This window comes from Myxine glutinosa, chromosome 13 (genome assembly GCF_964187855.1).
Source record: "Myxine glutinosa chromosome 13, kmMyxGlut1.1, whole genome shotgun sequence".
In the NCBI taxonomy this organism is placed as follows: Eukaryota; Metazoa; Chordata; class Myxini; order Myxiniformes; family Myxinidae; genus Myxine; species Myxine glutinosa.
In genome coordinates, this window is record NC_136273.1 from 19,328,047 (window position 1) to 19,343,450 (window position 15,404).

General features: G+C 43.0%; 1 protein-coding gene across 3 annotated transcripts in view; it reads left to right on the forward strand.

Moving 5' to 3' along the window:
* Window positions 1-15,404, forward strand: part of MPV17 (mitochondrial inner membrane protein MPV17) — an 87,346-nt gene that overhangs the window by 21,350 nt on the left and 50,592 nt on the right. For all 3 annotated transcript variants that reach the window (XM_078767130.1, XM_078767131.1, XM_078767129.1), the window contains exons 2-4: window positions 1,256-1,397; window positions 4,794-4,909; window positions 12,015-12,107. In XM_078767130.1, coding sequence (XP_078623256.1) covers window positions 1,325-1,397; window positions 4,794-4,909; window positions 12,015-12,107 — 282 coding nt within the window. In that variant the 5' untranslated portion in view covers window positions 1,256-1,324. The remainder of the gene's footprint in view (window positions 1-1,255; window positions 1,398-4,793; window positions 4,910-12,014; window positions 12,108-15,404) is intronic.

Sequence of the window (15,404 nt, forward strand, 5' to 3'; positions counted from 1 at the left end):
GCCTTTCCCAATCGGCACGTTACGGTTGTGTCTTAGGTTGTGACCACTGTGTGGTCATTCTCGTCTTATTGATGGAAACTGCTCTTTTCTTGATTGTTTTTGAAGTCAAATGCGTTCACTCCATTCTCTCTAATGACAGGATGTTTTTTCTTTATCCTGATATACACCATTCCACCAGCAGAAGGAGCCCTTATTATATTGATCACTCTGATTTTAGGTCACGACAATTTCTTATTGCATGCAAGCATGGAATTTAAATTTAATTACGTTCTTATGAAGATTGGTCTTCACCAACATCTGCTGATGTTGAGCCAGATGGTCACAACCATTGCGGATCATCCCCAATCCAAAATCATGATATTTTCTTTCTTGTTGACCGCCTACCCACCACTCACCCCAATCCTTCCCCGTTCAAAATTTCCAGTTTTCCCTCCTGAGAGTTTCCTTCTGTATTCATCCCCTCCTGTCCAGCATTCCTCCCCACACTAATTGCTTCTCCAAAGTCCACCTTCACCTTGGTCTTAAATATTGCTGTTGGAGTTTCCCCCTCTCTCTGCTGTTCCTTTTGTCCTGTTGTGTACTGATCCATTCAGTGTACGCGTGCTAGCTCTTCCATGAGCCTCGACTATGTATACCAAAAAAAGGAAATATACTACGTTTTGTTTCACATAAAAGTAAAACATTGCATCACATCAACATATGTTGAAGCCAAATACACTTAAGCCCCTTGAGAAATTTGTGTTTGTCCCAAAATTCTGTACAAAAGAGACATTGTGTACACACTGACATGTATGGGTTTACTTTGAATTGTACTGTGTACTATTCTCACAAGCTGGAACACGTGGTCACGAGTCTCACCAAACTTTGGTGCAGGAAATGTGCACCTGTAGATCCTTCTGATAGGAAAATGAAAGTGCCCAGATATTTCATGGTCTTCCTTATTCTGCAGAGTATTGCGACAATATTGGGAAGAGGTGGAGGGTGAGGGTGGCATTGTTAGAGAAGATGATGATAGTGATGATTATGGGAGTGATGTGCTAACTAGTTTCTTGATGATATGTTGTATACAACCCTTTTTGCTTATTATATAGACAAACATGCACATACATTTGCGAACGGTTGTCAAATGCAAAAGTATTTCCAGACTTTTTTTTTTTAAATTGGGAATGCTTTTCTTGGTTCTAGGATCACTACTGGAGCTGTTAGGGATGTTGTAGACGTGAGGTCATTTTGATGTGTGGCTTGTTTGCTGCAGGTTACAGCACTTTCACCAGGTGGGCAAGCTTTCATCAGGCACGGCAAGTAAGAACACAGTCCTCATGCGATGGCCCTTTTATGGAGGGGTTACCAAATCCTGGTCACGAAGCACCCCGTGAAGATGCAGGTGTGCTCTGCAGGTAGTGCTTTGGACCCCGATTGTTTTATTTCTCCCACAATTTTGTAAGGTGACGTATAGGCGGGCCATCATAAACTTCCGACTGTTTGTGGATTGGTGGACAATAAATTTCTGTGCTGAAAATGTCGCAGAGCCGATGTGGGTTTGCGTCAGAGACCTGTAAATCTTTCAACACTGTCAACGTCGTCGTGTGCCGCATATATTGGCCAGTGGTACTTTGATTTGATGCTTCTTGTTTACAGTGCATTCAGAAAGTATTCAGACCCCTTCACTTTTTTCACATTTTGTTATGTTGCAGCCTTATGCTGAAATCGTTTAAATTCAGTTTTTCCCTCATCAATCTCCACTCAATACCCCCATAATGACAAAGAGAAAACAGGATTTTAGAAAGTTTTGCAAATTTATTAAAAAGAAAAGAATGAAATATCACATTGACATAAGTATTCATACCCTTTGCTATGACACTTGAAATTTAGCCCAGGTGCCTCCTATTTCTGTTGATCATCTTTGAGATGTTTCTACACCTTGATTGGAGTCCACCTGTGGTAAATTCAATTGATTGGACATGATTTTGAAAGGCACACACCTGTCTATATAAGATCTCACAGCTGACGATGCATATCAGAGCAAAAACCAAGCCGTGAGGTCGAAGGAACTGCCTGCAGAGCTCAGAGACAGGATTGTGTCGAGGCACAGATTGGGGAAGCCTACAAAAAAAATCTCTGCTGCATTGAAGGTTCCCAAGAGCACAGTGGCCTCCATAATTCTTAAATGGAAGAAGTTTGGAACAACCAGGACTCTTCCTGGAGCTGGCCGCCCGGCCAAACTGAGCAATCGGGGGAGAAGGGCCTTGGTAAGAGAGGTGACCAAGAACCCGATGGTCACTCTGGCTGAGCTCCAGAGATCCTGTGTGGAGATGGGAGAAACTTCCAGAAGGACAACCATCACTGCAACACTCCACCGATCTGGGCTTTATGGCAGAGTGGCCAGACGGAAGCCTCTCCTCAGTGAGACATAACATGAAAGCCCACATAATCTTGTTTCTCACAGTCTGAGTAATCTTGTTTCTCACAGTTAGCTCTTTTACGAGCCTCGATTCAGTATACAAAAAAAAACAAAAAAAAAACTGCTACATCTCTGCCAAATTTCATCCGAATCCGTCCACAACCTTTTTAGATATTTTGTTCACAAACGGACAGACAAAGAAACAGACAGACAGACAGGGGTGAAAACATAACCTCCATCCACCTTTGGTGGCGGAGGTAAAAATGGAAATTTTGAAGTAGGAGGGATTGGGGATGATGAGTGGGAGGAGTTATCGAGGGTAGAAAAGATCATGGTTTTGGATAGGGGACGATCTAAGATGGTGGTCAACAGCTGGCTTGAAGACATGGGGGAAAATGAGATCGAAGAGGATGTGGAAGTTGGTTCTACAGGCAGGAAAAAAGAGGTACGTATGAGTGGAGGTGTGCAGTAATACTGGATTTTGGGAGTTTCACCAGAAGTGGCTTGGTGGTGGACCGTGTGTGCCCTGCAGAAACCTGCAAGGGAGGGTCGGCAGAGCATGAAAAAGGCAGATGGTACAAGACCAGAAAGGAAGTGGTAGACGAGAGAGACCTCCAATCTGTCTGTGATGGCAAAGTGATAGGCCCATAGACTTGGCTTCAGTGTGGGAGGTTCCAATAAACTTGAAAGCCTTGGTTTCCATGGTGTCAAACTGAGCAAGGTGTGAGTCAGGGGAGCCAGCCCAGGGGGGACAACAGTATTCCATCAAGCTTTGGATGAAGGCCTTGTGGATGGATCGGCGATCAGGTGTGCCAGCATACTTTGTACAATGGAGGATGCCCAGTCAGTGGCTGGTTTTGGAGGCCAACTTAGAAATGTGGTTTCCCCCATAAAGGTCATGGTAAGACCTAGGAGTTTGAATGACTGAACTTTCTCAAGAGGATTCTTTTGCCAGATGGTCCTTTTGGAGAGACATAGTGAAAGCATGAGACTTTTCAGAATTGAAAGGCATATTCCAAGTGTTTGACCAACTCGTGATTTTTATCAATATCTGCAGAAAGGAAAAAGCCCGCAGCCTGCCTGTCTGAATGATGAGGAATGTCACGGCAGAAGGTGGAGTTATCAGCAAATAGATAAAGCCGATTTTCCAGAGTCAGAGAGATCATTGATGAAGGTCAGGAATAGGACTGGGTACAGAACACAGCCTTGAGGCACATGACAGGGAGAGGAGATGAAAGGACTCGTTGAGTGCCAGACTTTGGCTACGAGAGTAGAGGAAGGCAGGAAGCCACGCTTGGAGTCGTCCTTGGATGTCATAGGCAGAGCGTTTGGAGAGTAAGGCGGGATGGCAGACTGGATCAAAAGCACGAGATATGACCTAGGTCAACTGACAGGGTGAAAAGGGCAGATAGAGGAAGTGCAAGAGCAGCACAGCGGGTTTTTAGGACACGTGAGCCAATGCCGTCCGGTCCAGAGTCAGAGTCTAGGGTTGAAAGAACCTTCTCCAACTTTTCAGGTGCAAATAACAGAGTTGGGTACGACATGGAAGGATGAGTACTGAGAGTGAGGGGCTGTGGTGCCATTTGAAGAGAGGGAAGAGGGAGAGGATGGAAGTGGAGCATACACCCGACACAGACTTGACAAGGCACCACCAGGTTTTAGTTGAGGGAGACAAGTTTGAAAGTTCATTCTTGAGGTTGAACAGATGTTGTTTTGTGGCTCTCCTGGGAGTGGACACGCACTTGTCGTGGGCTTTTTGGAATGCACTCAGATTATCTTCAGTCGAATTAGCCTTTCAGGAAGAGAAGGTGAGTGGTTTCAGATCAACTGCCTCACCACAGTGAGGGACGTAGAGTATGATACCTGAAAACGAGATGGGATGAAGCTGTGCAGGAGAGAGAGCAGGTGTCTGTGGAAGAATACACACACACACACACACACACACACACACACACACACACACACACACACACACACACACACACACACACACACCATTGGAAAGGAACTCCAACACCTCTTAAGCAAATAAATAAGCAGGATGTTTTGTTGCTCTTGCCAGGTTTTACATACCATTCATCTTCTGAAACGTATCATTTGTGATGGGCAAGTAGCACATACTGTATGTGATACTATGATTCAGCCATCACAAACAAAATCAGCATCCACATTAGAAATGCTGTTGATAAAAATAAGTGCATCAAAACATGTTACAGCACCTTGTTATCAGAAAGGGTATCGATAATGCAAAAATGTTGTTTTTATTATTATCCCTGATACCAAATATTTATTGTGCACAAGCTGCAATGCCTTTCAATATGACCTGCATTAACGTGTGTGTGTGTGTGTGTGTGTGTGTGTGTGTGTGTGTGTGTGTTCGTTCGTTCTGCAGCGACACTGATGATGCTGGGAGACGTCATTTCTCAGCAGGTGGTGGAGAGTCGTGGTTTCAAACACCATGATTGGCCTCGTTCTGGCAGAATGGCCTTCATTGGTCTTATTTACATTGTAAGTGAATGTTGTTCTGGACGTAGGGGAACGGGGGAGTTTTGTAGTGGGTGAGAATGACTACTGGCAAGAAGAGTTTTTTTTTGTTTCTTTTTTGTATTCAAGATCGAGGCTCATGTAAGGGCTAACATTAATCAGAAAAACAAGCGTTACGCCTCGGTCCCCCGTCGGTGAAGTGATGTGAGTTGACAAAGTGGAAGACGCAGGAAACATGGAAGAGTCGATAATATTTGCGAGTGGGTTGGAGACACACCCACACACCAGATTGGAAGTGAGTAGTTGGTTTATTTTTCAAGATATTCCGCTCACAAGGTTCAGACATACATGGCGGCGGCCATCTTGGATTTTGACGTGGCGACCCAATTTTCAATAGCGTTCTTCCTTGTGCCTAGATACACCCACACACGAGATTAGAAGTTGGTACTTCGCTTATTTTTCAAGATATTTCGCTCACAAGGTTCAGACATACATGGCGGCGGCCATCTTGGATTTTGACGTGGCGACCCAATTTTCAATAGCGTTCTTCCTTATGCCGAGATACACCCACACACCGGCTTAGAAGTTAGTAGTTCATTTAGTTTTCAAGATATTCCGCCCACAAGGTTCAACGGACGCACACACAGACGGAGGGGAAAACCATAGTCCCCCTTTCGCTCTGCGGTGTGACGGGGGACAAAAAAAAAACGGACACACAAAACATACAATAAAGGGAGCAGGAGATGAGATGGGGAGAGAGAGGGAAGCACACAAGTACAGCAGCAGAGAACAGGGACATCGGGAGATCTGTGGGAGGGAGAGGGCTTGGGGGGGAGGAGGCATGCGAAGGGGGGTGGGGGTGGGAGAGGTATAAAACACATAGACACTGCTAGGACTTCCAGGAAAGAAGTTGGTATTTCAAAAAAGTGGATCTGGGGTGAATTAACGGGTGCAGAAAGATCAAGGTTTTGGATGGGGGAAGATAAGAGATGGTGGTGAACAGCTGTTTTAAAGACCTGGAGGGGGAGTGGGATTGAAGAGAGTGAGGGAGTTTGTTCCAGAGGTGGGAGTAAAGAGGAATGAAGGAGTGAAGGTGAGCAGAGAGTCTTGATTTTGGCAGTTTAACCATAAGAGGGTTGCTGGCAGATCTTGTGTGACCTGTAGGAATATTTGAGGGACAGAGCACAGATGGAGCTGGGGGAGCTAGGCCAGATAGGAGTCGGTGGAAGACAGAAAGACCACCTACCAGCCTGTGATGAGTGAGTGAAAGACGCTCACAATCAGCTTCATCGCAGGAGATTCCAATAATTCTGAAAGCTTTGGTTTCAACAGCGTGAAGCCGAGCTTGGTGTGAGGCAGGAGCACCAGCCCAGAGGGGAGAGCAGTATTCCATTTAGCTGCGGATGAAAGCCTTTTATGTGGTGAGGAGCTCAGGTGTGTCAAGGAAGGACTTCGCATGATGAAGGATGCCCAATTGGCGACTTGCTTTGGAAGCTATCTTGGAAATGTGGTTTTTCCAGGAAAGATCATGGCAGGTAGTGAGACCCAAAAGCTTGAGCGACAGAACTTCTTGGAGAGAATTGTTCAGAAAGTAGATGGGAGGGTTTTCCAGTCGGTCTTTTCAGAGAGACATTGTAAGAGTGTGAGATTTGTCAGGGTTGAAAGACATGTTCCACTTGTTTGACCAGTCTGTGATTTTGTCCAGGTCTGCAGAGAGTGAGGAGGTGGCAGGCTGCCGATATAAGGGATGAGGAATGGAGCGGCAGAGAGTGGAATCATCAGCAAAGAGATAGAGAGGATTTTCCAGAGAGTCGGAGAGATCATTGATGAAGACCAGAAAAAGCACAGGGCCCAGAACACTGCCTTGGGGAACTCCAGCCTGAACAGGAAGGGGAGATGAGAGAAATGAAATTTGTTGAGAAAAGTGTTGAGGGAATTGTCTTATTTTAACAGTCAACCTTCACAACATCATTGCATTGTTGCTTGTGTAATAACCCTGCGGTGACGATTTATTATTCCAAAGACCCTCACAATATTATTCCAAAACTCCAAAAATGAAAGCAGGGTGTATGTGAGTGCATGGGTAACAACATATAGAATTAACCCCCATGCTGTCCCAGCAAAGAAAGCTGCATAAAGCAACCAGGAAAAGCTACACAAGGTAGGCTCCTTGCTGTTTCAAACACTATCGGGGTTCCTCTACAGCTGCAGATATTCACAAGTAGTACAGACATGGGGATCCCAATGTTACACGATCTCCTCAGGTCGACTCTGTATAGATCATGTAAAATGGTGTCTTTGTAGCAAAGGGTACGAATGAGGTCAATAGGGTGGTGAAAGACAAAAGGTTTGCAATTCATGCTCGGTATAAACCAGTGGAAAATGCAATGTTTTAAAAGGAACAAAAATTGGCATGGCACCGTGCTGGTGAACATTTTTTGAGACCAGTGCTTGAAGTATATTTTTAGAAAATATATGTACCCCTCATCCCCATCTGCTCCTACTTCTTCCCTTTGTCCTGCACAGTGTACATGTACCTTGGAAATGCTAAATAATATTATTTTAGTGCTGAGATTGATGAGAAAATGAACAATAAATTTGCTTCATGCCACAATACTTATGGCAATATGACCATTTAGAATAAAATAACCATTTCAATATTGTTACGTTTGTGGGGGTTGATTGAGGAATCCCAAAGTAACAATAGGATTGTATAGATATAGCATGGACCATGGACGCGTAGGAGACTTCTTGATGTATTTAAGTAGGGAAACTGGAGCTTTAGATTGTTTGTGTCTTCACACGAGGGGTGAAGCTGTGCTCACTAGTTCGGGATTAAGGTTAGTTTCCCCCAGTATGTGATTGCCCCCTGTGGCTTTTCCCTACGTTTTTACAACTTCAACCAGGCCGGCCATAAAGACCCCCGTTTAATCAACAACAACCGCTCCCTGCAAGCCAGGCTAAGCCGTTTGGCAAGTAAACCCCGCCACACCAAACTAATAAGGAAAAAGGCCACACCCCCAGAGTGGTACGAGGGGTGTGGAAGAGCAAGGTCAGCAGGCCATGCCCTGAGCTTGGTGATTGGTCAAGGAAACATGGGGTGATTCAGTGGAGCTTGGCCATTGGACCGTGTGACGTCAGGAGAGAAGGTTCTAGTGAGAAACGACGGTTGGACAAAGTCTCTCGCTCAATGTTTTTGCTCGAAGAGGAAGGTTGGCCATCTTTGGTTTGTGCCTGTGAGGAGAAGGCTGGCCTTTGTGGTGCACTTTTGAAGAGAGTGAGGAGCTCAGGGCTGAGTGGGCAGCATTGTGAGGGAGGTTTTGGTTGTGGTGCTCTTCAGAGGCGAAGGGGGCCGTCCTATCTGGCTGCCTCATACCGGTGGTGGCTGCTACAGACCGTCCGAAGGGGGCCGTCCTGTGTGCTTCCTGCACCGTGGCTTCGAGTTTTGACGACCACCAAACTACTAAACGTCCTCGTTGAGGCCAAAGCTGAGTGCTGGCTGGCTAAAGGGATTTTATTTTTTTATTTTATCTGTCCCCTCGTCTGCATTTGAGTCTGCATGTGGAGGTACCTCGGGTAGGAAATTACGTTACCTCCGCCTTTATTTCGATATTTTCATTTCTTCATTTATTTACATTAAAATCATTATTGTTGTGTCTCTTGGTTGTGTTTGCATGTTTTGTGGGTTCCGGATTAAACCCGTGTGCTTCTGTTCAGGTAAGCGCTTCGTATCCTTCCCTCCGCGCGCGACAAACCAACCGCCAAATTTGGCTAACCGCCTCGGAATTAAGGACCGTTCTGGCTATTCATCCAAGGCTGGTGTTCATCGGCTTACGGACACGACAATATTATCTGCAGGATGCTGCAGGTATTTTGTATTCAGACAACAATGACAGTGGATATAAAAGGGTTACTTTAGACATACTGTGCACCTCATCAAACACAATGGATTAATGAACTGGATCATGTGTTCATATCACTTATGTACCAATATAGCTCTTATTTGAACTCACACTGTAGAGCATGAAGGGATGCTAAAATAAAAAGCACAAAAGAGAGTAACTTCCTATCAAATGACTCCTATTCACCTAATTATTTGAGCAGATTCTTCATGGCTGCAATCTTTAATTAACTTTAACTAGCTTGTTCTGGTCACCTACCCAACTCATCCACCAAGTTTTGTCATAACTCGTCCACAGCTTTTTGAAATACTGTGGTCTACAGTACGGTATATCGTTTTTGGCTCCATCTCTCAATGGTGAAGAATTAAAGAATTACTTGGTGAATTAAAAAGTCTCATATCCGGATCCGGATCTTCATCAAAATCTAATAAATTCGTTCTTGTCACACACCTAACCTGTGTACCAAGTTTTGGCCGAATCCATCCATAACTTTTTGAGATATCCTTCTCACAGTTAGACAGATAGACAGACGAACAGGGTTGAATACAAACCTCAGTCCACCTTCGGTGGCAGAAGTAATAATCTGATTGCTGAAAAGGACAATGCCATTTGTCACAGGCTAAAAGGGAACATTTCAATTGAGAAATGGAAGGAGAGAGAAAGAGGGTAGGGGACTAGGGGAGTATGGAAGGAGTTGGAGGAGAAGGAAAGGAGGTTTGGCGGCATATATGGGTATTGGCAGGGAAGGGAAGAGTTACCATAAAGCATGGAGTGTAAGGCAAAAGGGTGCGGATGAGTTGTGGGATCATGATCAAAGGGACGCATGCCTGGGCAGGCAAGACTACGATGAGTTATACCATATATTTGGTGCACGTGACACTCCTTTCGGCACCTCCCTTCCACCCCCTCTTTCTCCCTTCCTTTCAATAAGGTATTTAACATCTGACATACAATGCCCAGGTAGTTTCGGATGAAGACCACTTCTCGGAGATCAAAATTCCAGACCTCATCGTTACCTTCAACAATTGCTATCATTGGAGCTGTCTTTTTATCCTTGAACATGAACTAACGCAACTTTAAGTTGTTCTTTGCAGTTATGACTCTACTCAAATTGCTACACACACATTGGCAGGTATTCAAATTGATGAGAATCAACTGTAGTTTGGGTGAACATTTTTGTTGCCTTTTTACGAATGTAATTTTCTGTGATTACATTTTCTGGGCAAGAAAAACAAATTACTTGTGTTTCAATGCTGCCTGGAAAAATACAATTATTTTTAATTCACATCACTTGCATTTGTGCATGACTTGGTGTGTGCTGTTGCCTTCAAATTATATAATACTAGTGAGATACCCGTGCTAAGCACGGGTGGGAGGCCGGGAGCAAACAGGCAATGCAGATACGGCGAATGCTAAAGCATGAAACCAATAAATTCCACATTCCTGTAGCACCTTCAGTCGCACATCAGACATGGATAGCAAGTTCGTGAAGAACTTCCATGCAAAACGTACCCGTTCGCAAACAAACGGGTACGTTCACGTATAGAAACATCGATCGTGGGTCCGTGGCGAATCTGCATATGGCGATCCGCGAAGTTAACGTTCAGAAAGTAGAAACCATCACGGCATGTCGTCATCACTTGAACTCGACATCTCTTTTTTCATTCCAAACAGCATAACTCCAATCACAAATTAAATAACATTAATATACAAAATAAACTTTTAACAACATTCGTGACATAAACAAATATTTAAATCCTGATGTGAAGTTCCGTACGGTTGGGTGAACACAATTACGAATTCAAAATCGTAATTGTATTCACTCAATTCCAATCATCAATTAATACTTTAACAAAACGATTAACACGATTAACGTTTAACGATCTAACTTTACGATTGAATGACGGTTGCATTGGGATATTTATTGTCAAACCCGCGCATTGCCGTAATCTGTCCACTTCCGCATTCGCTGCAGGTTCATAATTCTCATCATAATCTAAACAGTATTTGCATAATTTCAATAAAAGCCACATCACTGTTCATATCGGTAAATATTATTCCATCGTGTTTGGAAAAACTGGAAAATTTGGAAAAATTGGAAAAACAATATAGCCTATTTTACTCCAGGGGGTCCCAGGATTACCCACCCAAAATATCGTTTCGATCGGTTCAGCCGTTTTTGCGGTACCTGGGAAAGGACAGACGGACGGACATTTGGGGAATTATAGTAAGATGAGGCAAATCATGATTGAAATCACTCTTACCCAACCACTCTTACCTTGTACAAAAATGTACAATGAGTCAAATAACAAAAACAAAAGTTTGGTATCTCTTTCACCACTTGAGTACCAAGGGCACATTCGCCGTTTAAACAAAAATGCAAACATTTATTCTTCACATTAGGTTTAGGGGGAACACAGCAACGTAGCCGATGAAGAGCACGTGGTCTGGACGAGGACACACAAACCCAAAACGAGAGCACTTGTGAAGGCTCTCAACGACATGTGCAAATACAGTACGTTGCGTTGATAAATTAACACCAACAATTGCAAAAACCCCTTTCCTCCCCCCCAAGCCCTCTCCCTCCCACAAATCTCCCGATGTCCCTGTTCTCTGCTGTTGTACTTGTGTGCTTCCCTCTCTCTCCCCATCTTGTCTCCCGCTCCCTTTATTCTCTGTTTTTTTAATGTGTCAGTTTGTTTTTTTGTGATTAATGTTAGCTCTTACATGAGCCTCGATCTTGTATACAAAAAAACAAGACAGTTCCAGAGCAGGTATCCTCAGCTTTCAAAGACAGATTCCCAGTGTCAATCAGAGTTCGAGTTCAGAGCCACTTTCTTTTCATATAAAGGAAGGTAGCCAGTTAACCAAGTCATCTCAATCCCACAAATTACTTGGAATGGATGAAGATAATTTGCGATGCAAGGATTTGAATATCAGATATGATATTTATCAGATGGGAGAATTGATGATCAGGAAATTTTATTGAAATATTTGCTGCAGATCTCTAAAATTGAGGCCAAGGAAGTTGTATGTCAAGTTGAAGGATATAGTTGAAGAAGGAAGTTGATTTTTTTTTTTTCTTTGGATCGAGTCAGGCTAAAACTTTCTTATACTCATAAAACAGCATGCATGGATTAATATAAAAAATCATGTATGGATTCTGGGTTCCAAACATGATCATCCATAATTTGAGAAGAAACTTTGTGTTTTTATTTGTTTATCAGGGCCCGTGTGTCACCTTGTGGTACCGAGCTTTGGACTACCTGGTGCATGGCACATCCAAAACTGCAGCATTGAAGAAGATGCTCCTTGATCAGGTAATATTCATTGAATGTACTCGTACAATTTCAAAGTCCTATATATACCATAATGAAGTTGCGTCTGTGGGCCTACCACTGTCTTCCTTTTTATTCAGTTGTTGAAATAATATTTTTCTTGTCTTGGAAGCATTCATTGTGCAAAACAAATACATTATGAGACTGGAAAGCATCTCACAATGCAAAGCCCATCCACGTCCGCTGCGTACTCGAACTAAACTTGACGAAAATAACAGCAAAAAAATATGTAAAATTTAATCATTGAAGCTCCGAGTGGAAGAAGTACTTAAGTCACAAAATAGCGCGCTTTGCAAATTTTTTACTGATATAGATTGTTACCACACTAGCTAGAGTTCCTGGTTCTTTGGAAAATGGAGTTCCTGCTTCTAACTCACTTTGCCCAAAAATGTGACTTAAGTACTTCTTCCATTCAGGTCTTAAATTTGTGTTCTCCATATCCCCATAATAAAGATTTGTTGAAAATTTGATGACAAAAGATCAAATGGTAAAAAAGTTATGCCCTAGACACACACACACACACACACACACACACACATACACATACACATACACACACACACACACACACACACACACACACACTTTGAAACCTGGGCGGACTCCGTTCCACCTTTTGAAACCCGCATATGGAGATAACAACCAATGACACACACACACACACACACACACACACACACACACACACACACACACACACACACACACACACACACACACACACACACACACACACACACAATTGCTAAATATATACGTCATAGAGGACACAAACAACAGGCATGAATAATTCATGTAACGTGTGAAATAAGGTGGTGTAAAAGACGTTGCATCAATGGCGATAAACGTCCGAAAAATTATTTCTACAGGCTTTCAAATCTTTAATTTCTTTTAATTGCATCATATAATTGAACACTGTATAACACATTTGCCTTTTTGGCACTTTCAAATTGCTTCCGTTTATCAGTACTTGGAGGAAATATTACGGTATTTTACATCATCTCGACCATTCAAATTTTCTCCTCCGCCATCTCTTTTTCTTCTCGAGCGTGCAGGGTAAGATGTTCTATGAACTCTGTTTATTTATTTATTGTATTTCAAAATGTCCTCCAAAACTTTTTCTCTAATTGAGCATATTATTAGAAGGTCTGGTTAGGTAATTTCAGCCGTAGCATTTTTTTTTTTTTTACTTTGAGGCTCAATATTGTACAATTTTGCTCAATTGTAAGAGGCGAACAAACCAAAACTGGTACAAAATTGTTGCTTTGTGACATCTTGATTTTTAGTGACATTGCCCGTTTGTGTAGATGGGTTCAACAATGGAACTGCATTGAACATTCACATCCTTTGGCAAGCGGACGACCCGACGTGCCTTGCCTGGTGTTACCATTATCCGGAACCAAGTTTGGGGGAGATACCACTTGAAGTTGTTTGGGGGGAACAACCATTGAATCCAGAAAATTACCAGAGGATTGATTGATGGAATAGATTCATCTTTCAATGTCCAAGGAACACATACAGCCTGTTTTTGCATCCTTTCTTGAGATGTGATTTCAGCTGTAGTTATTGCTCTCGGCACTTATGGTACTTGCAGTAAAAGTGCTCTTAAGGTTCAGCTCAGTCATCGTAGAGCACCTGATGCATTTTCATTTATTTATTCTCTCCAGCGTTGGTTGCTCGCTGCAGAAGCACTCCACCTGAGCACACCACTGTGTCCATACTACCCACAAAATGCACAATGCACGACTCGATTCGGGTTTTCTTTCCGCAATAACATTCTTTTACTTTTGCTTTCTGTTTATTGTTTTCTACCGATTGCTGTTTCTCTCTTTTTTTTTTTTTTGTATACAACATCGAGGCTCATGTAAGAGCTAACATTAATGACAAAAAAAAAAAATACGGACACATAAGACACAATAAAGGGAGCGGGAGACAAGATGGGGAGAGAGGGGGAAGCACACAAGTACAACATTTGAGAGCAGGGACATCGGGAGATCTGTGGGAGGGAAATTGGGTGGGGGGTTGGTGGGAGAGGTAAAAAAAAACATGGACACTGCTAGGACTTCCAGGAAAGAAGTCGGTATTTCAGAAAAGTGTATCTGGGGTGAATTAACGAGGGTAGAAAAGATGAAGGTTTTGGATGGGGGATTCATCGCTGAAACTACGTTATCACACCATCTGGCATGCTATTGTAAGCCTGTTGCTATCATTTCACAATGTCTATATTGTGCCATTATTTTCTTTTAAAAATAATCCAATTCCCTCATTCACTACCAACAATAGCTTTTTCACAAATTATGTAGGTGTTTTGAAGCAGATTTGGTTAAACGCTTTTGCTAAGATTAAAGTGGTTGTTGCTGGTCATGACCGTATTCCCTGGATGAGACAAATACGACCATGCAATGGTATATCTATCACTTTGTGCTCGCCTCGCTCAATGGGCGAGACTTGTCACTTGGGAACACGAGCTTTTCTCAGCAATGCCACCGTGCAAATGATTGTTTCATCGTTTGTTGCTTTGCTTTATGGAAGTATCATGGTTGATAATGTTGGTATCTATCGAGGTTATTGGCAGAGACCGTTTTCTGTGAGTGTCGTGTACTCGTGTCTGCGTCTGTGTGCGTGCGAGGGAATGTGTGAATTTGTTTTCTTGTTTTTTTTGTTTTTTTGTATACAGGATCGAGGCTCATGTAAGAGCTAACATTAATGACAAAAAAAAAAAATACGGACACATAAGACACAATAAAGGGAGCGGGAGACAAGATGGGGAGAGAGGGGGAAGCACACAAACAACATTTGAGAGCAGGGACATCGGGAGATCTGTGGGAGGGAAAGGGGGTGGGGGGTTGGTGGGAGAGGTAAAAAAAAACATGGACACTGCTAGGACTTCCAGGAAAGAAGTCGGTATTTCAGAAAAGTGTATCTGGGGTGAATTAACGAGGGTAGAAAAGATGAAGGTTTTGGATGGGGGATTCATCGCTGAAACTACGTTATCACACCATCTGGCATGCTATTGTAAGCCTGTTGCTATCATTTCACAATGTCTATATTGTGCCATTATTTTCTTTTAAAAATAATCCAATTCCCTCATTCACTACCAACAATAGCTTTTTCACAAATTATGTAGGTGTTTTGAAGCAGATTTGGTTAAACGCTTTTGCTAAGATTAAAGTGGTTGTTGCTGGTCATGACCGTATTCCCTGGATGAGACAAATACGACCATGCAATGGTATATCTATCACTTTGTGCTCGCCTCGCTCAATGGGCGAGACTTGTCAC